General features: G+C 37.8%; 1 protein-coding gene across 5 annotated transcripts in view; it reads right to left on the bottom strand.

The window, feature by feature from the left end:
- Positions 1 to 26,863, bottom strand: part of LOC126248480 (neurofilament heavy polypeptide) — an 80,290-nt gene that overhangs the window by 9,800 nt on the left and 43,627 nt on the right. For 3 of the 5 annotated variants that reach the window (XM_049949511.1, XM_049949501.1, XM_049949520.1), the window contains 4 exons: positions 16,765 to 17,204; positions 15,938 to 16,058; positions 8,648 to 8,926; positions 1,876 to 2,007 (listed from right to left, as the gene is read on the bottom strand). In XM_049949511.1, coding sequence (XP_049805468.1) covers positions 1,876 to 2,007; positions 8,648 to 8,926; positions 15,938 to 16,058; positions 16,765 to 17,204 — 972 coding nt within the window. The remainder of the gene's footprint in view (positions 1 to 1,875; positions 2,008 to 8,647; positions 8,927 to 15,937; positions 16,059 to 16,764; positions 17,205 to 26,863) is intronic. The other 2 variants (XM_049949528.1, XM_049949537.1) reach the window with 2 other exon arrangements.

The following is a 26,863-nucleotide window of genomic DNA, read 5'->3' as shown; positions in this document are numbered from 1 at the left end:
TATTTATTGACTGTCACTTTTTATTTGTGGTTTACTGTTGCTATTTGAGTTCACATATTGTTATATTGTCATTTGGGATAGTGGACGCTAGAAAATGGAGTGTCAAGTGGAGAATTATGAACATTTCTGACATTCTTTGGGTTCAACCAACATTTGTACCATGTATTGGAATAATGCCATTTGACAGAGCAGTGAAGAAAATGGTTCTCTCACTTGAAGGAGAATCATTTTGATATTAATGGCTCGACATTCAGGAAGACCTTCGGGGTCTGATGAACATTTAAACATATGAACCCACAATGATCCACATCAGAATACTTAAAAACTGGCAAATGTGATGAACTGTGATTATTCCACCGTCTTGTGACATTTGCATGCAATGGGGAAGGTTCAAAAACTGGGTGTAAGGGTATACCGTGTGCTTTAAGCCAGAATCACAAAAGTCACTTCATTGGGAGGCCGTATGTGCAACTCTGCTTGTTCACGATCAACTGGCTCGTGAACAACACCGACCATTCCTATCCCATATTGTTACAGATAATGAGAAATGGTGTCCCTATGCTAACAGAAAAGAATGGAATGATTCAGTCTAAATATGGTGTACTGTGAATTGTTTCCTGGGGTGCAACAATCACTACTGACACTTACTTCAACTGATGATGATGGTGACGATCATGAGTTGGCACTCGACATCATGGTCATCAGCACCCGGACAAAAACCCAACATGAAATCTCATGGGTGGGGACGAAGGCTGTCCCCACATGCAGAGCAGTTTATACCATACTAAAGTCAGCCGCCCTTCCCCACCAGTTTAGGGATGAGGCCTGATAGTTCACAAAATTTCACCACTCTTAACACTGGTATCAGTATCTGCGAGGACCGTGTGCAGATCTCCAGCGAGACTGAGGGCTGCCCTATTATCTGTACACAGGACACACACAGCCACAATATGCTCAACTGAAAGCAGCATGCCACAAACTTCACAGGAAGGTGGATCCTCCCCCCCCCCCCCCCCCCGGAGGATGAAGCCATGTGTGAAAGGGCTATGTCCGATGCGCAGTCTCTTAAGCAAAACCTCCTTCCAGCGGCGACTGTCAGCAGAGGTCTTGCAAAAATCAAGAACCCTGCCCAGTAAGACTGCATGAAGTGATGCTACTCCACAGTAACACCCGCCTGAATTCTGCTGGACTGACAGAAAACACCATACAGGAGTTGGGTAGGGGAAGTCATTCTGTACCTACCTTATTCATCTGATCTTGTGTTATCAGATTTTCATCTTTTCCGCTCTATTGAAAAACCTTCAAGGAACTTACTTTCTGGATGAAAATGCTCTTTGAACATGGCTGAAGTTTTTCACCTCAAAACCATGCGATTTCTACATTCCCACAGTTGAGAAATTACCCCAGGTTTGGCAGACTGGTAAATAGTGAAGGAGAGTCTTATACGTATCTGTTGCGTTCAATAAACTTGCAGAAAAATGCTTTGAACTTATGCTTTGAACTTATGCTCAAACCTAATATTTATTTTGAGGCTACTCCATCGCCTGCTGTCATATCAAAGATAAACTTTTAACTAGGCTTGCAGAATAAGCATGTAGTGTCCAGAATTCTGATGTGCTGCTTTACTGACAAGACTCACTCACACACCAATACATATATGTACTTGCTATCAACATGCTGCTAATGCTGTTCTGTTAGCAAATAATGTTAAAAATTCCTACAAAGCCAAGAAGCACTGTGCTTTGATGCATTGCATCAATTTTCCACAAAAAAAAACATGCACAAAATGCATAATTTCTTTGCGCTGCAAAGTATCAAATATACACGCAAAGGTGAAAGGCTTAAAGTCTATTTCATAACGAAAGTGCTTATTACCTTGAATGTTATGCACCTCGAATAACAGTGTGGGCAAGTCAACCGAATGAAAGGCCTTGACAGGAAGTTGGTCCGGCGATGGCCCTCTTCTTCACTCACTGCTCGATCATCAGAACCCTGCTTAATTGTAACCTGCATTTAAATAACACTGTAAACAGTTCAATATTAAGTAAATACTATAACTCACTAACAGTATGAGGATTCTAACGGGAACAGCCAACACTCTTCATAGTTTTTAACTTTCATAATATATGTATATCTCATAATACCTTACCAACAGTGAAACATGAACAGATATCTGGTAATAACGTGGTACGATTTGCTGTGTACTTTCGGTAAATACATCAATAGGTAAACAATATTAAGTTTACCTGCACCCTTAACTACTTAAATATGGCATTAAATTCCAGCCGATATACTAATCCTTTTAGGAACGTACTTTAAAACTGGCAGTGTGTGTACATGGCTTCCATCAGTTTTATTTATGCTACTAAGAATTTTACTAGCTAAAACAACATTTCTATTCTTAACATTACTTCCAGAAGGACAGCAGCGACCTTATGGCAGTCAATGTGCTAAAAAGGACGACTGTTTTTGACACTTTCTTGAGAGCTCATGGTGTGAAACTTAGGACTATAATAAGTTATTTTAACAGTAATTTCCAAATATTTGATGACACACTGAATCTGTAATCTCAAATTCCAATGAAGAAAAGAGATTGGAGGTATTCAATGCAACAGTACAAGCTGTGTTGACTGAAGTATCCCATTTAGCTGAATAACAAACATTAAAAACAGAGAGCCCACCATGAAGAGAGGGAGGAATGGTATGTGACGAGATGGGAAAGGAGATGATATAAGATAGCAAATTGCAATGAAATACGTGTTCTCTGAAAAATATCTTGTCCAACTGATTACTGCAACACAAGTCTTCCAATTATTTCCGATCTTGACAACAATTTTAACCTGACCTATAAAAAAAAAAGAGAAGAAGAAGCTCAATATATGGCGTAAAATTGCTATCAGGCAGTCACATAACATTCCATCATTGATGTAAATCAGACCATAAAGTTGTTAAAGTTGTGGCTCAAATGGCTCTGAGCACTATGGGACATAACTGCTGTGGTCATCAGTCCCCTAGAACTTAGAACTACTTAAACCTAACTAACCTAAGGGCATCACACACATCCATGCCCGAGGCAGGATTCGAACCTGCGACCGTAGCAGTCGCGTGGCTCCAGACTGTAGCGCCTAGAACCGCTCGGCCACTCCGGCCGGCTGTTAAAGTTGTGTTTATGTGCCAAGTTGGTTGTATGGAATCAGTTGGCTGAACATGGAGACATGACAGTGGCAGAAAGTTTACATGTTTGGTCCTGCACATGACCACAATGTGGTCTGGAACACTTTGGAACAGCCAGTGAAATGTAGCAATCAATATCCTCATCATTTGCTACCTACAGCACACATTTGTCAAGGAGTGGCTTGATCTTGATATGGCATGCCTGAAGATATTTCTGGACACCGTTCCTTGCCGAACTGGGGCCATTTTCAAGGCAAGATCTGGCACAACATGGTATTAAAAATGTCATCTCCCGAGAACGATGAATTTTTTGTTCCATGTGATTACATCTATCATGTGTAATGAATCACATTTTCCACTCAATTACAACCTAGAAATGTCATTCTTTCAATGTTCATCTTGAAAGACAATGGCAAAAGGTATCCATAGTATGATTATAAACTGTTTGTCCAATGTCAAAAGTAATACCAGACATCAACAATGTCACCACAACAGATGCATATCATTTTTAATTAAGCTTTCTATATTCAAGACATATAATGAAGTATCACATGATTACCGATTCACAAGGACAGACTAGGCCACGAATTACTGTCCGCCAGATATAGAACACTCTAACTCTGGAATGAAGTATTTATGAAATATTACAACTGTTAGGACTACATAACTACCGATGCACAGGGACAGATTGGGCTGCACATGACTGTCCATGAGACTAGCTTGGGAATGAAATGAAACTGTTCCGCTACCAATTTTAAATAAAATTTCCATATCTTATCTACATTTCACACACAGCAATGTATGAGCTACAGTCAGCCATATAGGAAGTTCACGCAATGCCTTATAACTTTGCAAACTCTGATATTCCATGCAAAGCTTTACTTAATTTGATGCAGCATAGTAACTATGATGAAGAACCAAAAGAAATTCAGTCCTTTATCGAGCGAAGATATTAGACTGTAAGATGGGCAACCCTCAAATTTGTTACTGCAAAGTTTTCTTAAAATCGGATGGAAGTATTTCAAAGTGACCAGAATGCAGTATCGCAGCACCAGTACTGTGACAAAGTGGCACTCAGTACAGAATGTGGGGAGCCTGACTGTCGCAAGCTAACCATATGTTTCATAATATTGGGTTCATTAACAGTATAAAATAATTTTCATGTCTACGAGTGGACTTGCTTTGGGCTTCTTACGTTTATATTTCAAACTACAACCAACATGTTTAAATTTACAGTTCATTTAAAAGTAAGCACATACATTAGAACAGTGAAAAATGACACAACAAAAGCAATGTAAATACTTATCTCAGTTCACATGAGTGTCAAGAGAACACTTATCAACAGTAAACATGTACAAAATGAGATCAATAAATTTTGTTGCATATCATTTAGCCATCAGTATTTGATAGCTCAATGGGCAAGTGCCAGTCAAGTAAAAAGGGTGTGATTACCAGGAACTGACTGGTTTCACCTCTCACAATGATTCATAATGTCACTTTTTAATATAACAACATTTAAAATTTATTTATTTGCTAGCATCATTGTTGACAATCCACATGAAGCTGTAGGTTTCAGATACAGTTGGCTCCCTAAAGCCAGTAGAAAAAAATAGCATATGAATTCCGGGAGTACCACACCTAAAAGCACTGTGGTGTTCACACTATCTGATAAGAATAGTTTTAGTACTATCAAATGCTGATGCACTCCTTTTGGGGAGAGATTTTAATAATATGTAAATTTCAGAAACTTCAAATAATACACAAAAAGGGAGACATTTATAAAATGGTGCCATTTGAACTAAAACTTTCCAATTACTTTTAATAATTTTCAATTCAACTATTATCCCCTGTCAAACACTCACAGAAAACATACCTGAAAATGAGCAACGGATGTTATAAGCACTTAATCCTTTCACTGTGATGTTGGGAAAGTGGATGGAAAACCTCTGTCCACAGCCAGGAACAGACTTTCTCACAGTGATTTTCTTTTTCATTTTTTTAAATTTTTTACTTCTAACTAAATTAAACTTTAGCTTTACTAAACATAACTCTTAATACTTATTTTTACGGCTTTGAAAAAGCAATCACTTAGAATTTCTTCAATGTATGATACTTTCGGAAATACATAAAATGATGCTGCAATCTGAACAATATATTGGGACCTTATTCTTCTTTTTGGAGCCAATCCAGGCTTATAACATATGTAGCAATATCTCTGAGGCTTCTGTTTTCCTCCAGGTATGGGTGGAAGAAACTGGGAAACAGGGCCTGTCAGTATCTTGGAAGATTCAACAGAAGAAACCCTATTTTGTTTTTTAACCCAATTTTGACACTGTTCTTTTCGATGAGCTGTCTAGCCTGTCTAGATGACTGCTGAATCTGCGTGAGAAAGTAAATTCTGAAAATATCTATCTGTCTCAAAATAAATTTTACTCAAGTTCTGGAGTAACAAAATGTTCAAAATGATCTAATATTTCAGAGTCATTGTTCACACAACAAAATGTCTTTGAAACCAGAACTAGTTTCAAAAAACTTGTGACCTTTCGGATGAAATTCATTGTTCATCCAGTTTAACATTCTTCTGTCTGTTCCGAGATGGAGAAAGCATACCGCCGTAAGTGGAAGATAATGCTATTCAGTGCACTGAAGCAAGTGAACAACAATGAATGACAGTAAAACAAAGCAATTTTTACACTTAAGAGTGGCGTCTTAAGAAAGTCTGTAGAGTGCTGAAGATGCCATTATCAACACCTCACTGAGTTTGAATGAGGTCATGTAATAGGGCTAAAAGAAACTACATTTTCTTCTGCAATATTGCAAACAGACTTGGTAGGAATGTAGCCACTGTACATGCCCTGCTGGCAGCAGTGGTCATTAGACTGTATGGTCACAAGAACACTGGGCTCCAGATGGCCACATGACACTACTGAGAGGGAAGACCATTGTGTTTGGAGTATGGCTGTGGATCATCATACTACTCTCTGCAGCAGCAATTTGAGCAACAGTTGGCACCACAGTAACAACAAACCGTTACGAATCTGTTTCTTCAAGGACAGCTCTAAGACAGGTGCCCTGTAGCATGCATTCCACTGAGCCCACACATATTGGACCTTCACTTTTGAATTATTGTCTGAGGTGCGATTTCGTATGACAGTAGTAGCACTATCATGGTTATCCCATGCACCACCACTGCAAAATTGCATGTCAATGTTGTGATTCTGCCTGTTATGCTGCCACTCATGAACAGCATTCCAGAGGGCGGTTTCCAACAGGAAAACACTGGCCACATACCAATGTTGCAGTCCATCATGCTCAATAGTGTGTGGATATGCCTTGGCCTGCTCGATCATTCCAGTCTCAGCCACGAACAGTAGTAACAGACATGGAACTCCATCCCACAAAATGATATATGGCACTTGTGCAACATAATGCATGCATGTTTGCATTCAACATTCTAGCAGTTCAGGGTTGCCAGAAGTTTCCCCAAGTGAAATTCCCTAGTAAGTTTTAGAATTTTTCCCTGACAAATTTTGACATCTTAAGGGTAAGTTAAGACGTAAGTTGACAATCTGTCTTTGCAGCTACGGTACAAGAAACAATAGTGCAAATAAGGGAATATCTAACAAAAGCTTGCAAGCAGATGACGTTTACTGATATGAGCAAAATATTAAGGAGTAACATCAACATTTTTTGTAATTAACTGTTTTTAGATGGAAAAAGCAAGCCAAATGGTATATGTTGTTTATTTAGACCACAACCGTTATTTTACTTCAATAGAACAAGACATATTTAAAATACCTTCACTGATTTCAGAAATGACCTCACAAAAATGTAGGCCTCTTGAAAGAAGGGTATACAGAGGGGAAGAATTGTGTAAACCAGCACTGTTGGTGACAGCAATAAAATGATGGTTCTACTCTGTTCATTATTGCGAGTTATTACCCATTGTGTTATATCTATTATTTTACAGGTATTTTATGATTTTTCTTTTGAGGAATCTACAAGTACATAGCGTACAAATCGTTAACGACTGACAAATTTCTTGTTATCGTCTGTACTTTCCAACATATAGACTACTTTGCAAGTGCCAAAATGTACTAGAACAAATAAAATGTTTATAAACTGCAGTGAGACATTTACAAATCCTGAAATGCATCACCCATGGCCTCTGGCCTGCTGATGAGCACCACACACAGACACGGCCTGCAGGGAGATCAGTGAGACTAGATCTGACAGGTAGGGGCTGTACATTAGTGGGACCCGAATGGCTTCAGATCAGCAGGCACCATCCATTACAGATAACTGCAGAAAAGGCCTGCAGTTTTGGCCCAGTGTGGAAATCCACTTGTGTGGCCAGCTATTCATGAGCCACCCAGATATATAAAGGCCTGACAGTGAAAGGGTTAAGTGACAAATGGCATTTCTTCTTAACAGGCATCTATACTATTAAAACACTGTCACAGAACCTGGTACTAGTTGCACATACATATACAATGGCTTTGAAAGTGGTGGTGGAGGGCAAATTTGATTTTAAGTCTGCTATTTATTTATCGAGTTTAAAAATTTAAATTGCTGCCAATTTACTCGCTGAGAGCTGTGATCTTATGTCTAAGTTTACCAAACTAGCAAGGAGGATCATAAGGGCGCTCAACACTGAGGTTATCAGCAAATGTAATATGAAAAGTATTACAATTAGAAACTGCATTTATCTTGAGGCGGCACAACTGATGATATGCAAACACACAGACTATATATTAAGCCAGAATTTGAGAATGGGGGCACTTAGCAACTTCCAACAAAGTTTGTGCATAATTTCAAACTTTGCGAAACTAACTCACCTGCGCGCTTAAACTCAAATATTTAACACACTACCTAATTTGAAAAGTGATGAGACATCTGAAGCTGTCTGATACATGGGAATTAGATTCTTTAGAAAACTGGGGGTTTACGGGTATCAGCATCACCCATCACTATGTGCAAACCAATTATGTAATTAACAACTACACTGATAAATACAAAAAATACCATGTGTATGCACGCTCCTCCACTCGTGAAGCAGGGCGCTGCAGGGTAGAATTTTTTAAATATAAGGAAATGAATTTTTTAAATATAAGGAAATGAATTTTTTAAATATAAGGAAATGAATTTTTTAAATATAAGGAAATGAATTTTTTAAATATAAGGAAATGAATTTTTTAAATATAAGGAAATGAATTTTTTAAATATAAGGAAATGAATTTTTTAAATATAAGGAAATGAATTTTTTAAATATAAGGAAATGAATTTTTTAAATATAAGGAAATGAATTTTTTAAATATAAGGAAATGAATTTTTCCTTACCCAAGATTAAGCATGTTTCTTTGCTGCCATGGAATCTATTAATGCAAACTTTACAGCATATTTAATTTATTATAGTGTGATACACACAATTGAAAGCATATTACATTCTAGCATTTATCTGTGCCATACTCACATGAACTCCTCCATTACTTTTAGTTTCTTTCTTCTCACTCTCAGTCTTATCTGTTTTTTCTCCACCTTCTGTTTCTTCCTCTTCTTCCTCAACTTCTTCTCCTTCTTCCGGTTCCTCATCTTTGGTTTCTTTCTTAACCTCTTTTTTAACCTTTTTCGTCTTCTTTTCCTTTTTGTCAGGTGTCTCCCCTTCCTCTAACTCCTCTTCAGCATCATCCTCTTCATCTTCCTCCTCGTCTCCGCCTTCTCCTTCCGCTTCACCTTCTTGCTCTTCAGCCTTCTAAAATTTAGTTATTTCATGTAAGACAATGAATATAAATGTGCAATACAATGTCAAAAGGTAGTAACAAAATAGCAAAATATGGACCCATTCAGCATAAAAACATTGTCAACAGTGTTGCATAACTGAGTACATTAATGAACAATTGAAGTAGATAAACATGTTGGAGAGAGGATGGTGCCCCTGTCAGCATAAAAAATTAAAGTTTGGACTGTAGTACGACAAATCCAGGTATCAGACTCTTGGATCGGCAGATATGTGCATGCTCCATCTCTAACGTTATGCACTGAGGTTACAACATACTTAGTGCCAAGGGTATACCTTGAGTACATTTACTCTGAATACAATGCTGCCAGACTAACTGTTATGGGTAACAATTCTACCAGAACCATCAATTACTACTAACATTTTCCTGATTATAAGACAATGTTTTTCTTCCAAATTCATAATTCAAAATACACAGTATCATCATACTCACACTTAACTATTGCTGCTGAGCTTAACTTTGTATACTGGTTAATATATTATATAGGGGTTGTCTCACATTTATAGAGCTTTTGCTATTGAGGTCACATGCAGATATATTTTGAAGAAATGACACAGCTGGGCAAATGATACTCATATTCGAACAGACTCAAGATTTCCCAATATGTCAAAGTGCTCAATACAGTCTTGAGGATGCTCAAACAATCATATGACACTTGACTCTCATGGCGACAGTGCACACAGGATACACGAGAAACTATGAACTAGACACAACAAACTACTGCTATGCTCAAAAAATAATTGTGTGAAATACGGGAGGAAACAGCACAATTCCATCATGTTACGAACTATTGTATTTGAACATGTTTGCAATTAAATTTCTCGTACACGTATGGACACTATGTACAAACATTAAAACTGCTATTCCAGTAAGGGTAACATTCATTCAAAGGCAGAAATGTTATCCTTCAAAAGACATTCCTTGGTTCTGAAGCCAGATCAATATTTTGATTATGAGAGTGTGTAATGATCTAGTAAGTGGGTTACAAAAGTGTAAGACAGTCACTGTTCTTCTATTACAATATTAGGTGAAGATGTTACCAGCTTTTGATCAGCTTGATAACACAGTGACATTAAGGTGAGACGAAGAAAATAGGTCCATAATGAAACATCTAATGAATGAACTCATTCATATTAAACTGACTTCTTGTTGTGAGAGAATTAAGTTATGCACCACAACTGTAATACTGTTGAGAAAAATGGAGATAGTGCCAACATCAGTAGATCACAGGCCAAGCAGAAATTCAATAATTGAACTGAACCATGATTGTGATCTTATATTTATGTATTACTTGCTGTTGTTACACATGACTTGCACTCTACATGTTACATCACACTGCCAACAATGGGAATCTATACTGTGTACACTGTCTTTAGGAACATCTGCCATGTTTAAACTGCAGTGTGACTGAATCCATTTCTAGTCAAAATTGAACAAATACTCAACAATAATATTAATTTCTGCAGGGGACTGGAGAACTCTTGATAGGGGTCAGTGCATAATTACATGCTACAATGTTGATGTTCACGATGACATATGACGAGAATGAAAGAGGTTGTTAGCTGCTGGTTCAACATAGTCAATGAGAAACAGGTGGGCGGACAATCCGTTTGAAGACAGAGATATTGTAACATTCTCACATCAGTATAGAAGTGATCTAAGAATTCATGAGCAACTATGGAAATATCTACGGTTACTCACCTATAACTGTAACCCAATAAACAAAATTATTGTAAGCCCAACATATGTGCTGTTAAACAATGGATGAGAAATGCTTTATTTAACCTACGTGGTGTTGGTGAGAAAGGGATTGTTTTAATAAATGTGGCATCTTGCTGCTGTCTATACTGACAGCACATTGTAAAACTGTTTAACTGTGTTATCAGAAAGTTACTGCACTTCTCACTATTAATCTCTTCCATTCATAAATTTTTGGCACTTGAGTGGGCTGCACTGAGTGAAGCCACACACCCATTGTGAATCTGTCTAGGTGGGTGTTGGTATGTCTGATTAAATAGGACTGATCATGTTCAAATCTAGAAGAGGAATAACCTGCTGTAATGCATTGCTTGATTTTTGTGGAAATATCTGAAGTTCCATAACAATTAAGTTACCTACATCAGTTACAGAAGGAGTCAATTCAAGGCTTCAGGCCTCTTCAGAGATTTGGAGAACTGGGGCTAGGGTGGTGCAGTTTATACCTTCAAGCTGTGAAAATTATTCCAGCCACAGATCATGGAGACAATGAAATCGACATATCAAATACATATTCACATGCTACACTTTGTGCAGGGTCTTCGGCACAGCCGACAAGTAACAGCTAACTGTTTAGCTCTTTTTACATAATAGAGCATTTAACAGCAGCAAATAAGTACTCACTACTGGACTGAAAGCAATTCCACTCTATTAATACCAGCTCAGTGGAGTTATTTTATCCACTCACAAGAGAGAACTGAACAGGAAGTGCTAGGAAGGTGTAGTCTTTAAATCAAAAAGTGAACAGCACTCACAGGAGAAGTTGCCTTTCCCAGAAGAATGCCGCAGCTGCCATACAGGGTGACTAAATATCAATTTCCCTCTAGCATTGCAGAACAGCGTGCAGAGATTTCTGTAGATTCTGTCTATATGCGTAAGTATTATTAATAATGCATATCTATATTCCACGTAGTGTAACGGCACTTTGGGGAAAGTCAACACCCCTGGACATGTCTGCACAATGTGACAACAGTGATTCATAAACCATGCTGTGGCTGGGTCGATGTACCTTTGTGAAACACACTATAGTTCATATTTGTGACATAGTGCATCTGAGAAAATGGGGAACTGCCAGTTCGTGCTTCATTTTGCAGACTTATGAAGGAAAGAACAGCGTGACATTCTATCTACTGTCTCTAACACACAATGTTCTGGATATGAGTGTGGGATGGTAGAATCCTACCTACTGCGCGTCTCATGTTTGTGTGCAGTCGCAGGAAGAAAGACAAGGTGCACAAACAGCACTGACAAGTACCTGTCAGGCAATCCACAGATTTGTGTGTAAGGAAGAACCATGGAGTTTATATGCAGCTCTGTGCTTATTGGGTCATTGACTATTGTTATTAAAACAAAGACAGTTGAAAAAGAACTCCTGAGAACTCTTGACGTAACCTTTCTATATGTAAGACTATTTGCGGAGTCATGTTAAGAAAAGTTGTTATCAATGCCAACTTTCTTAACTGTAATTCAATTTGTTTCTGACGTTCGATTGTACGAGGTACATACTGGAAGTTAAATATTTATGTTGAAATTAAGAGTTTTATTGTGTATCGAAGTCAAATACATCATTAACTGATGAAAAGTAAAGTTTGTATGTCAACTTATTTCATAAGTAGAAAAGAGTCTAAAAATTCCTGTACCTAGTGTTATTTAATGGAGAAGAAGTCCAGAGGATTTCCAGCAGCCGGCTATCCAGTAACGAAGAGTGGCTGCGAATTCCAAGTCACCCACCTCGTAAAGAAGTGGAAGGTGGTTTGGAGGAATAAACCGAAGTAACCCAGATTGACACACTCACTAAGTCGGAAACACTAGAATACATTTAAAATTTGTTCTTAACACAGTTCATTTTACAACGCACATCGATTTTATAACATTGAAACACTTATTGCCCTGATTTTTCCATTCCCTGCAATGCTAAATGTAGAATTTCGAAAGGAAAAAATGAATAAGATCTTTTTGTAGGAAATCTAATGTAGTTTAATGTTATACTTTGAAGTGACCTTTAAACCCCAATCCACCACACTCTTGATTTTTCATATTTAATGCATTACACCACCACCACCACCACCACCACCACCACCTACTCCTACAAAAATCTGCAGCTACACAAATTTTTCCCCCAATTTTCCTTCAATTGACTGGACTAATCCTGACCAACAAAAAGCGTTTTGTACAGCAGGAAGACAATAAAATTCAGCCCCTAGTGCTATATACCTCCAGGTTTTATTTTTTCTTCATTATGTACACAACTGAACCTTTTCTGGCCTGAGTTATCATATACAATACACATCACACTTGCAGAACTCCCCTGTTCATCATCCTGCTGAGCCCATGGGTTTCAGCATTGACTGCAAACTTCAGATTCTGCGAAGTAACACTGAAGACAGGTTTTTTTCTAACTGAAAGTGTTTTCACATGCTTCAATAACTCATTAAATCTGTGAAGACATTCTTTAGTTAATAGCTAACTATAAATTAATGTATAACTTATAAGCATTAAAATTTTGGATTTTGTATATATCTCGGGACTCAATGCCAACTTTATGTCAGGGAAGTGGGGTTTGTTTTTATATACGCTTTGTTACGATGTGTGACTGCCATGTTCAGAAGAATATGGTCAAAATGCCAGACAGAAGGCTGCAAAGGACTTACCTTTCTACGATGTTAGCAGTGTTAAGTGTTCCTTTGCTTCACTACCGCCAGGAAATACTTTTTACAAATTCCACAAAAAATTAAATTAGGGCAAGTATTGTTTACTATTATCAAGAAAAATCACAAATACTTTAAACAATTTTGCTACCATAATTCTCGTTAAGTATCTTACAACTGTTTAAAGTTTTGATATGAAGTGGTTTTCTCGAAATCCGCAGCAAATGAGAAGAATATGTGTAATGTATATGACTTTTGTGATGAAATGACAATCAGCAGCACAGTTGTGTGTATTATTGCCCTGCTTAAGTCCTGAGGTTTCGTTTATATCACCTATAAAAAAATTCACAATGCTTAAAAAAAATTTTTTTGGGTCATTCATTGTTAACTAACATTAACATAATAGCCCACTATTACTTTTCACATGTGCTCTAGAAGGAAAGGATAATTCCAGTTCCATAGAAGTTGGCTTATGCAGTACACACAATCAACAATGAATGGTAAATTCCTTACACATTCACTGCCGTTTGTTATTCTTTAACAACAAAATCTTTATGTTAACTTTTCCCATTTCCCAAAGATTACCATTGAAAGGGTATGTACTCTGTAACAACAGGTCAACTGGCAAAACATGACCCAACCTCTTGTGTTAATAGTGATCTGTGTTCCTGCCAAATCAAAAGCTAGGCACAATTGTGCTAAAGCACAATCTCAACAACAGAGATATACATCTCACTTTTGCAGTACAAGTACACTGAACATCAACAGAAATTCTCTTTGCCATTAGTTCTGTCCACTCATTATCTTACAGACAAGAAAGACTGCTGACAGAAAAGGAAACAGATTGTAACTCTGTATAATACTGAAGGAAGCATACAAACGCAGTTACAAATTAATGATTATCTACTCATGAGTGGAAGTAAAAAGTAGCCATTAAGAGACCATACAAATCTGATCTGGAAATGTTAATGCAAGAAAATACAGACTCCTTGAAACTTCAAGATTTTGTGCAAAGACCAAATTTTTCAGAACACGAAAGAAGAGGCAGATTGCAAATCTCTAATCCAAAACATAAAAGTGCCGGAATAGTAGGTCAACTGTGTGGAAATGCAGTACATGACACTAAAGTATTTTTGTGAAAATTGAAGAATTTGAGTCCAATACACTGCTTTACATCAATGTGACATGTTATGAAATTAATTGTGCGATTTTCTCGTCAAATCCATTAATATTTGTCTTTTACAGCATACTCAACACATAATTTTACACACTGAATGCCTTAATCATCATGGTGGCTGCTGTGTCATAAGACAAACTTCCTAAATTATCTTGTGTGACAAAGGATTGAACCACCCTGTGTTTCCAACCCACACATGATTCAATGGACACTAAAAACTGAAAATATGATACTGTGCTAGCAATGAACATTGCAACAGCACACAAGAAAAACCAATTTGGCATGAAATGTCCTACATACTTGAATACGTAAATGATTAGAATTTCCGAGCAACCACACAAATTGTTAGGAGAAACACTACCTCCATTCTCTATATAAAGAAAGTTTATGCAATAGGTTTCAATTCAGAAATATGCATTTGAATGTTGGACAATTGGGTTCTGCCTTATTTAAGAAGGTTAAACACCTACCAGCACATCAATTTGACAAGAGGCAGGATCAAGGCTTCTCCAGACTACTGCTATCTTCAAATTTGTAGCATTTTTGTACAGCAAAATTACACATTTATTAATTTTTCATAAAAAAAACATCAATTTCGTATTACTGTATTAAAAACTGCTAATTTTACATTATTTTTCCCATTGCTGTTTCACAAAATTATCCTGTCCCAGGCTATTCATGTTCATTGGGATTCCACGAATGACACACAGTTCATGGGTTCAGAAGGGCCATTCTCAATGTCATGCAGACATTAACAGGCCAATGCAACTAGTGTCCACAGAAACATACACAACAACTGCTGCGATTGTAATGAATCCTATAGGGTACACAACAGTATGACTCCACTATTCCCAGCAAGGTTAGGGCTACTGTAACTTCAACAGGTGGTAGTTTCATGTACTAAATTTCGCACACCGTATACCCCTTAAGCATCTACAAATTGATTCATTTTTATTTCCTACTACACAGTGAACACACAAGACAAAATTATGTTTTCTATTTTTCATGGTGAAGGGAGTGTAATGGTCAGTAGTATTGTTTCACACTGCTTTTGTTTAAGTGAAAATGAATCACCTGCTCCTAAATCAACAAGTCATTTTTAACCCCTGTTGAGTAGGGTGTTTTGGCAGAAAAAAACTGCAATGATACTGCAAGAAAATACTGCACAAGCATAGAGGTGATATGAAACTTGTTTCCAGGACTTTCACCACTTACCATTTGCTGCTACTGCAGTAGCAAACTTTAGCCTAAAGAGTAACAACAGGTGGCTTTTTCGAGTAATGATAACAGTAACAAGTAACACTTACAGAAAAATTTGCAAAGGAACTTCAAAAAATGTTTAGGACTTCTCTATTTCATAACAACAAATATGAACCTTATCTTACCTTGGCTGCTTTGCCTTCTTCCCAGTTTGCTTCTTTCTCCTCATCACTTATATCTTCTGTAGCTTTTGCAGAATCTTTTTCTGCCTTTGCACTCTCTTTCTTTGCAGCTGCTTCTCTGAGCCTACTTTCACAGAGGATTTAAATAAGAAAACAAAATAAGAAGAAAGCATAATACATACTAAGTTTATGTAACTATACTTTAGTACATCTGTAGATGATGTTCATTTCAGGTTCTAACCATTTCATAATCATAGTGAAGAACCCCCTCCCCTTTCTCCGTCACATAAAATTTCATCTATGCTTCATATCAATGGAATGCTTAGTACAAAGTAAGATATGCCATTTCTTGGGGCATTTATCTCTTCAAAAATCTGTATTTGAAAACCTAATTAATCATTTTCATTTCTGTAGTTTCATCATTAGTAACTGTCTGCTTATGCTTTACACAGCATAGTACACATAATTCTTACATGCAATTAGTTTAGAGGTTTTGCTATCTCTCATTTACCATAGTAACAGAGGTCAACTGGTTTTTCTACACACATACCATTAAAAATGGTATTACTTATACAAACTATTCATTCATAACACATGACATCACATTTTTACATGTAAAATACAGATAATCACTGGCATCTAAGCCATTATCAGCGAAATGCTTATCATGTGTTTTGCTTTTTCTTCTTTCAAACTACTTTCCAGGAATATTCAGTGTCAAAAGAAAAAAATACTTTGACCAGTTGACAATCCTCCTGTTCTGTATGATACATCACATTTTTTCAATCATTTTCATATGCTTTTTTAAAATATATTTTAACAGCTATTACCTCCTTAACTTTTGCATCTTGAGCCTCCTCAAACTCTCTGCATGAGCTCTTGCTAGATATTGCTTGCGGACCGTGTAAGAATCAACTAATCTCCTCTTCCTGGCGAGTATGGAGTCAGCTCTTCTGGCGAGCATAAATCTTGATAGGCCTCTTGAGCCTCTGCTACTAATTCTTCCCCTGAAGGAGCCACGGGGGGAGGACACATGGCGAGGAGGTCCACTTGAGGGTGGAGGCATGTCTGAATCCAGATGATCTGCTTTTCTGTGGGGATAATCTTCCCTTGAGCGGTCTCTGAAAGCTCCTGCGGACCGCCTTTCCTCGCGATATCCGCGGCCCCTCTCCTCTCCGTAACCTCCCTTATCCTCAGTGTAACTATAGCGACTATTGTAGTCGGTCCCACCCCCATAGCTTCCTTCATGGCTGCGTCTGGCAGATGAGGCCTGTATGCAAAGTCAAAACAAGAAAACCATTACAGGCATGTGCGGGATCCATTTACGTGAACAATTCGGCCATTTGTCTGAAATAAGTAACATTCACTGCAATTATACATCATGTTTCAGAATACTGAAATTCAAAATCAAAAGTTGAACAACAACATCACATTTTTCTTCTGCATTGTTGGGAAATTTCATAGAAACTCAATTTACAACAGTAACCATAAACAGCTATCTGAACAGCAGACAAGTAGAACTTGCAAGTCTAGGAATTAAATGTCTTACTTCACAGGCCAGTGTATCAGCATTTTTTTCCAGGCATTATCTATTAAATGTTAATCATAGCTCTTGGCTGACACACTTTATAATGTGAAATAATCTGTCATCAACTTTTCACTCTTCTCTACATCTATCATAAATGGGCAGAAACAGTGCAGAATCATTTTCGATTTTGACAATCTTTTTATTACAGCTTCTAGTTCCATCATGGTAAAATCTATTTCCCAACAGTTACACACCCAAGACCATGCAGTAACATTTTAAAGTCATTTAACAAGTCTAGTGAACTATATAGTAAAATTGTACAAGGCCCAAAAGCTGATGCATTTCCGATTCTGCTGCAACATTCAACCAAATTATTATTTTCATATGCTCTTAACGTCAAATATAAATATGAATCTGCAAAGAATAGATAAATTCTGCAAGCAGCTCTTGAATCCAAGAGTTCGTACGAGGAAGCTCACGCAATCACAAGCATCAGTTTGTTCAGAGTTCACACTTTGGGAAAGTAACCACATACTCAGTTCTCACCAGTGAAAACTTTCAGTCGTAAACACAACATGCACAATTTTAAATTAGTATCCACCAGAAGCTGCAGGCCCATTGCATCTGTGTGCATACTTAACTATTCTAATTTTACTCTTTATGACAACTTAGGAATGTCTTAGATCACAATTTCGAAGAGTAGCTGCATCATTAATTCAGAGCACAACCTCCAATATTATCCCTATTACAATTCTAGCAGCTGAGCAGCAGTATTCAGTCATCTCAAATTCAGAATTTGCGATAATATGACTCGATGAAAAATTCCTCAAATTTTGGTATTTTACACTAAATGAGTTTCCACCACGTCTTATTTGCTAAATGAAATATCCTGCACAAACCTGTACCTGCAACAAGGAAAAAAGAGATACCATTTCCAGATTTCTCTGTTATTTATATGACCAACAATACCCTCAACAGAAGATTCCCTTTCTAAAAAACAGGGCTACACACTAAAGAGATGAGACCATGAAATGAAAATTCTTTGTCTGAACTGGTGTACATGACATGCAGAGAACTAAAAATTAAATTGAAGATAATTCTCAACTGCAAAATATCTTAATTATTGAATTTTTAATTGTACAGGAAGAAGTATACTAATGGCAATTCAGATTTTTACAAAACTTAACATTTAGATGAAGTATCTGCTGCAATGTTCATACTGGAATCATAAGGAAACAACATGCATAAAATGGAACCGATTCATACTCAAAATAATCACTTCCTCATTTATTTAGAATCTCTTAACAACTACACTAATTTTCTGTCATACCGAGTTGATTTTTCTGAGATAGTGACCAGCAGCTTTCAAGCATGTTAGGAGTGTAACAGAAGATTGTCATTAAAACAATCCTTAACAAATGGATAACAAAACACCTCTGACCTTAGAAAATTAATTTTTGTATGAACTGCCTTTCTGGGAAGGGGACATTCTGCATAATGCATTGTTTACCTCATAACTTACACTATTTATTCTCCATAAGCTAGAGGGTGCATGCATAATCGATACATGTATTCCAGTAACGAAGCACGGAAGATGTTTTGAGGCCAACTTTCTGGAATAAGTCAAGTTATAACTGACTGCGAGCCTGAAATTTTGTAATTTTTAGCACTTCATCTGAAATTTTTCCAATAACAATCCTGAGTTGGTTGATTGTTCCATCTTTTTCACTGATGTGATGATAATGTGTTTAGAAACTTGGTACACAAATTATAGCAGGCACATATTTTTCAACCACTATCAGATATGCAGAAACATCAGTTCACTGTCAGCAGGTCACTATCCTGGCCAGTTTCTAAATCATGTTATATTCATTTTCAATTGTGATTTGAAGACATCTTCCACTTGCCAAAGTACTTTAACAATGAGCAAGGAAAATTTAACCAGATACAATTTCATATCACACTGTCAAAAAGAGTGTCAGCCTCTGATTGAAGGCAAGATGATTTCCTACAGTCATATTATTCATTTTGACCTGAGCTTGCCAATCCATCTCACCATTCTGTGTACTGGAGTCTTCATGAGCTGTGCTGGGCATGAAGCAAATGTCCCGAAGTTAGCAAATCATTTACAGATTTGCTGACAGTTGGCAATCCCACAAGAGTGTGACAGCGTAATAGGTTAAACAATGGTCAAACTGCTTAACCTCATACAGATTTGTTCATGAAACCTGAAGGACACTTAAGCACTTCAGAACAACATTGGTTTTGCTGTCTGACAGTTCCTTGGTGTATAATCAGTAATATTTCAAAATGAAAGAACTGATGTGAGAATTATTTTGAGACTATGAATGAATTTCCAACCATCTATATTGTTTCAAACTCGTTTCTTTGTTACCCTGAGATAATGGATAGAAACACTGAGTAACTTGGCTGTGACAACTATGTAGCAACAGAGCAGTTTTTACAATTTTAGTTGTATCACTCAATGTCACACACCTTCCGGAAAATGGAGATGGGGTATAAGGTGCTATTCCTGAGATTAAAACAGAAGTAAAATTAAAAGGAGCTAAAAGGAAGGAACAGGGAAATGTGATTGGTTGACCACAAACCAAAAATATGGATGAGCCAGTCAATGTTACCACATCAAGGACATATCCCTAAAATTTAATTGAACAAATTAGACAAATCACAAAACCTTAAAACTCTAACCACATTTGTTTGAAGTCATTTAAAACAGAGGGCTGGCAAATCTGCCACTACCCTTTTGTCTGAAAATAAAACATCTAACAAAATGTGGCACACAGTGATCTCTATATCACAAGCAACACACATTGGAGGGTACTCTCACTGCAGCAAGAAGCTTTGAGTCATAGGGCTGTGGCCTAAGCAAAGACGATTAAGGAGAACCTCGTCCCATCATGGAGCTTAGAGTGTCACTTAAAACCACTCATCGTCCCATCAATGTATGACTGTGCCTCAACAGTAAGATGCATGCAGGAGAACGACAAACTGAGCTGAGGGGGCACAACATGCCTCTGCCTGCTACACCCACCCTTTGATCTCCACACCACCCATGTGTCCTGCAACTCAGCAGAAGACATCTCCTTTTCCAGCCTTAGTAAGTGGAGGCAGACATCCTGGACTACTTTATTGGCTGGATACAACTGTTGCAGAGACTAAAGGGCACTCACATTGCCTGAAGAGATGAGGAATTTAGCAGTATGGCACATCTCATCTCCTTCAGTTCCCTCAGCATCAGATATAATTAGGCACTGAATACAGTGAACTCTGGAGGCAACCAAATCTTGGTAACACAATCCAGGAAAATGGAGCCACCAAAGGAGTAGAGTCCTGCTTAGAACTATTCAAAATATAACATCAAGGAAATACTTCTCACAATGTGGCTTTCCTTTTCTGAAACTTTAAAAAACTCTCATTAAAGAATAGCACAAACATACCAGCCAAATGGTTCAGAATGAATTGTGTTCAGTAACATCAGTGAAATGTGAATGGAAGCTTTGCACCTAAGACTCATTAACAAAATCACAATAAAAGAAAACATGCCTCCTGGAACATAAATCCTTCATAAGGGTGCTTAAGGAATTCTGTGCAATCTAACTGAAAAATTATGTAGAGAGAGTTTAGTAGCCACCAATAACCTTCAGGAGGGAACATTCCAATACTGCCTATAACAAAAAAAGTGTAGGAAAAAAAATTATGTTTTTAGCTTTCCAAACTGTTGGTTCCTTTATCGGGGAGGAAAGAGGAATGTGTTTGGGAAGGGAGGCAGGTCACTCAAGACACCAGGATGCAAGGGACTCACCTGATGTGTAAACCAGGATGAAAGGGGGGCAGGATGTCAGGGATATGGCACATGAAAGGTAATACCTTGTATTATGGTAAGTAATGTATCAACTTTGGGACAGATGACAGAACAGAATGAGAAGTACAGTTCAATTTCTAAGATGAGAAACATGAAAAATCCAATTAAGAACCAAGAGGAAAGCAGAGATGTTGGTGGTGGGCAGGTAAGAACTAAAGAGTTGGGGAAAGATGAAAGAAAATGGGGGGGGGGGGGGGGGCGGAGAATTATCATCAACGGAAGTTTAGGGGATAGGTATGTAAAATTGATCAGAATGTTGAAATTTTTTGCCATCACATACTTCCGTAGCATGTTAGAAATGTCTCCAATTTTCAGAGTTTAATTTGTACTACAAAAGATGTAAAAGCTATCTTGTTTCAACAGATGGGCAGCGCCACCTCATTCTCCGCAACTCTGTCCTTGCCTTGTTTGTGATATTTTATTATTTCCTGCCATCAGAGAAGACATCTGTAGAGTATAAGTGGCTGTGTGCCCCCACTTACGATGTAATCAATTACCATTTTAAAGAAATACACACACTGAACACAAAACCCAAATGAAAGCTTTAATAACTTCATTTAGGAGAGAGACCCAAAGACAACATTTCACTTATCTGCTACTGTTAAAATTTCCTTGTAAGATGCTTTTCCGGCATTCAATGGTGGTAATGCTGGAAGAACCAGCGCCCTTATGAGACTAGGATCTGATGAAATTTGATTCACTGAAAACCTGTTAAGATGATGATGTGTAATGCTAGTACTGAAATGTCAGTGAATGATATCTGCCAAAAGGGCACACCAACAATGTAGGAAAAGAGATTGCTACTTACTGTGAACTAACATATCTCTTTAAAGTAGCAATCTCTCTTCCTAAATTACTGATATTACTACCTGAAGTTTCCATTGTTTGATTTCACCAAAAGGGAATGCAAGAAAGATCACACTAGAAAAAAAACAGCTACACAAAGACAATAAAGACCAGATGTATGGTTACAGCCAACATTAAGGTACTCATTTTTGGCATAAATCCTATCTTTTTCTGCATTTCCCACAACTTTCATTTTTCAGTGTATAAGGCACATTTCCTGCTGAAGCACTGTGAATAAAAAGGTGAAATTTGCTACAGACTTTGTACATACCATAATACAAAATCATGTGGTACAAAATTTTTCAAAGTGCATTGTAGTAAATTTTTGTAAAGAAAAAATTGCCATGTATCTCTCAAAAATTAAAAATTCTTGCGAGACTTCTGAGACATATTAAAAAGCTGGTATATAGATTTGTTTAGCTAATTACTAAGAATAACATACCACTTTTTGAAAGTGATAAGTAAACTAAACTTCGAGGAAACATTCCTGATGCATTGTGAGAGCACCCATCAACATTCTGATCAAATTATTTGACAAAAAATTGGAAAGATCTTTATTATAGCCAATAAATATAACGTCAACATGTGCAAAATTTGATTCAATTCTCTCTCAAACAGCAAGTGTTACATTAGCATATATATGATTCCAAGTAGTTTCTCATACATCCCTCTTCAAGTCCAGGACGATGCTGGTATGCAGGAATATGAGTAGTAGTCAAAGTAAACTATGACCATGTGCACTACAGTACTATAGTACACCACTAGAGGAGCCAAAATAAGAGGACACAGCTTCTTGATGCAGTGGAGCATTGTGCAGCAATATGAAACAGTGGTTAGGTGGCACAGACACTCAGTATTGTCAAACAAGACAATGAACAAAGCAGCAGACCATCTTCCTGTGAAGAAGATGGCATCTCAAGGTAAGTGGAAGCCCTTGACCTTGAAAACCAGTGTATTGCAATTTAGACGATAATGGGAAAAGTGAAGAACCAGCTTTTAACACAAGTCACTGCTTGCTGGTTTCTGTGACTGCTTACACCTAATCAAATAGCCTGCAGAACAAAGGCAGCAGCAGAAATGTTGCAGCTTTGTCAAGCAAATCTATGCAGCCTTCTCTAGCTGCCTCTTCACTACGGACAAGTCAGTGTATCACTATGACCACAAGACAAAAAAACTAAACAAGTAGCTGAAATGAGGATTCAACAACAATGAAAAAATGAAGACTATACCATTATAGGTAATGGTGATTCTGAGATTTTGACTGCCAAGGAGTAGGGTTAACTTCTGATGATCATTAATTTATGTTCCCAAGATGTGTCTTTCCTCGGGCACAATCACAGATGCACAGGAATAACAGGGTACACACAAAAATTTGTGATAGGATGCACACACACACACACACACACACACACACACACACATGGGCGTTTTCTCATGTCCATACGTTGCATCACTTCGCAAGCAGTCTGCAATGGATTCCCCTTCTTTGCTTGGGAATTTGTGCTGCATTTATTGTCACAAAAGTATGACAGAAAAAGAAAACACAGAAGCGAGAGTAGGTGAAGAAGTATCTAAATAACAGAGGTACAAGAAATACAAAGTGGCAACATTTTGTTTGCAAATTTCAGGAGGATGTCACAGTGAGGTTTTACATTTTCTGCTTAGTGATAAGGCTGGCAACAGTATTTCGTTAGCTAGTAACCAGCGACTTATACATGTATCGCTTTTAAACAGTTTACTTCTTATTCCAAAACTAAGCATTTCATGTCAGTGATTATTCCTGAAACTGAAAAATAGTTGAGGGAGGTTTGTCATCGCTACGTAAAGCGTAATTTACTTTCAATGCATCATTTGTATTTTATAAAAAAGTAGTTTACACAACTTTAATCATGAAATATTATATGTAGATTAACATCCTCAGACTAGACACACTTGAGAACTACATGAACGCCAGCAGCCACTGGGAGGGAGGTTGTGTTTTCCAGTTTTGTATGCTTTGCTTTGTCAATGTCTTTCATTTCTATTTCTAGTAGTTTGCTGAGCAGCTGCATTTAGCCCATCATTTCTTTTGTTCAGATGTCAAGCTCCTCAGCAGTTGTTTTTTCTAAGTTACCACAGCATGAATATTCGTCCACAGTTTTCATATACTACACTTTTCATAAATTGTGGCCCTTTCTTCATTGTTTTACTACTCAAACTTACATAGTCTTGTTCTTTGCAATTATATGATTGGAGACTTATGTAATACTTTACACTCAGGGCATCACATTTCCAATTTTTATTCAAATAATCATTAGCAGCAGCATTCCATAAGACTCGTGTAATCTATAAATTTCAGCACACTTCCTTTGAAGTCAACACAAATTATTGCACATTGATCGCTTCACAGCACAATCTCAACTTACTACACACAATCGGGTCCCAGTCTGCTAAAAAGCACTAAGATTCCCACCAAAGTCGGGAAGCAACGTGACTTACCTGTGGCCTCCATTCCCAGTAAATTAGCCACGTACAAATGAACATGCATAGTTGTGCTGTTGGAAATTTGTTCGCATACGTGAAGTTGAACACAAAAAGCATTGTATGGATGCCTCTTTAAAGGGTAAATCATCACAGCAGCATTCTACCGAAATCTCGTGACCAGATTACTAGATGGTGTCAAGGCTCATACTGCAAAGGACAGCTGCTGTGATGCTGCTGCAATGGTCTATCGAATGCCGTATCATCTACTAATCTCCTGGTGTGGCACCCAGTGACTACTACCTCTTCCCTCTGATGAAACTTTAGTGTGGCAAGCATTTCCACAATGATGATTTTCAAAGCAGAAGGATTCCTGAACAGCCAAAATGCCAACTTCTTCAACCAGGGTCTTGATCAAGTCATCCATCGAGTTGAAATGTGTTGCAGTGAAGAGCTGATATGTAGATGAGGACTATCATCAAAGTTTCATTGTTACAGTTTGATTTTCTGCTTTAGTGATCTGCCAGTTTGGTGGTCATTGCTTGTCTCACTGTCCTGTCATCTGGGCCAAAGCTAGCACAATGTTTTAAATTCTCACCTCTGATTCATTTATGTCACCTCTCAACATATCAAGTGAGTCATTCACGTTCTAGAATCAGAGTAATCTCCCTCCCAACTTTACCCAACTTATCGCCTCTGTCCCTCTGAAGAAGTAACAGTTCTAAAAGCTAGGAACAGATTCATTGATATTTAAAGTGTGTGTTGGCACTACTGGAATTTTGGCTTCTTAAAGGAAAAGTGTGTTTATCCAGTAGGTCCTACTTTCAAGACACCTACAACTAGTTGAATATACTCTCTTGTGTCAAAACATTATGACCACTGTCCATTGCAAGAAGGAAAGCTGTCTGGTGTGTTGTGGGCACTTGACATTGTAAGGGAAATAAACTGAGGGACAATATGGTTCACAAATGGGAAAACCCCCACACATAAGTGACTTATGACGGACAGATCGTTACAGGCTGGAGTTTGTGATTGATAATCTTTGAATTGGTGAAGCTGGGTGACTGTTCGTGCGCTACTGTTTTGAGCATATATGGGAAATATTTCAAGGATGGTGAAACTACAAGTAGATGACAAGGTGTTTGTGTGTGAAGGTCAGTGGCTTGTCCATTCTGTAAATGAAGATAGGTGGCAATGTCACAGATTGCAAAATAGATCTGAGAACCAAATATAATGCTGGTGCAGGCAAAGTGTTTCAGAGCACACAGGTTGGTTGGTTGATTTGGGGGAGGAGACGAAACAGTGAGGTCATCGGGGCCCATCGTGGTAGGGAACAATGGGGAAGGAAGTATGTCATTTCCTTTCACAAGAACCATAAAGGCATTTATGAGAAGTGATTTTGGGAAATCAAAAAATACCTAAATTAGGATGGGCAGTCGCGAGTGACCTGTCGTCCTCCCGAATGCGGGTCCAGTGTACTAACCACTGCACCAACTCAGTACAAGAAGCAGTTCAGTGCACTACGTTCAACATTGAGCACTGCAGCAAATTATTCCTACTTGTTCCCTGTTGTACAACAACATTGTCTGTTGTGATTGCAGTTGGTATGAAATGATAGAGATTTGTCCTGGATAAATAGAAATTTGTTTAATTACATCTGAGACAACAGGTGGGTGATCGCGCCTAGAAATGCCATCCTTCATGCGAATAGCTGCTCAAAATTCGCACTGTAAACATAGAAGCAGGTCAATAGGGATAGTATTATGCTCTGGGGCACATTCCCTGAGCTCCCATGGGACCTATGGTAACAAAAGCATCAAGACCACTTTGGACATCATTGACACCAGTGGACCACATAATTCCTTCATGCTTGACATCCATCCCAGTAACAATGGCATATTACAGAAGGATAACATTAAAAGTCACACAGCAAGAATCATGATACAGTGGTTTGAGAATTATAGTGAACAAGTCTTGCCCACTGAATGTACCTGATCTTAATCCAATGTAACACATTTGAGATAGTTGTCTGCCACCAGTTCCATGACCACAAACCACCAGCCCATAATTTATGAGTAATGTGTGACCTGCGTGTAGACATATGGTGCAATATACCCCCAGCACCCATGAAAGCCTTGTTGAATTTATGCAGCACTGATGTGCAGATGATCTTAACATTTTGGTCATCACTGTTGAGTACACAAATTTGCAC

The sequence above is a fragment of the Schistocerca nitens genome, chromosome 1 (genome assembly GCF_023898315.1).
Source record: "Schistocerca nitens isolate TAMUIC-IGC-003100 chromosome 1, iqSchNite1.1, whole genome shotgun sequence".
Classification (NCBI taxonomy): domain Eukaryota; kingdom Metazoa; phylum Arthropoda; class Insecta; order Orthoptera; family Acrididae; genus Schistocerca; species Schistocerca nitens.
Note: the sequence above shows the minus strand (reverse complement) of the source record. Positions and strands in the feature narration are given on the sequence as shown.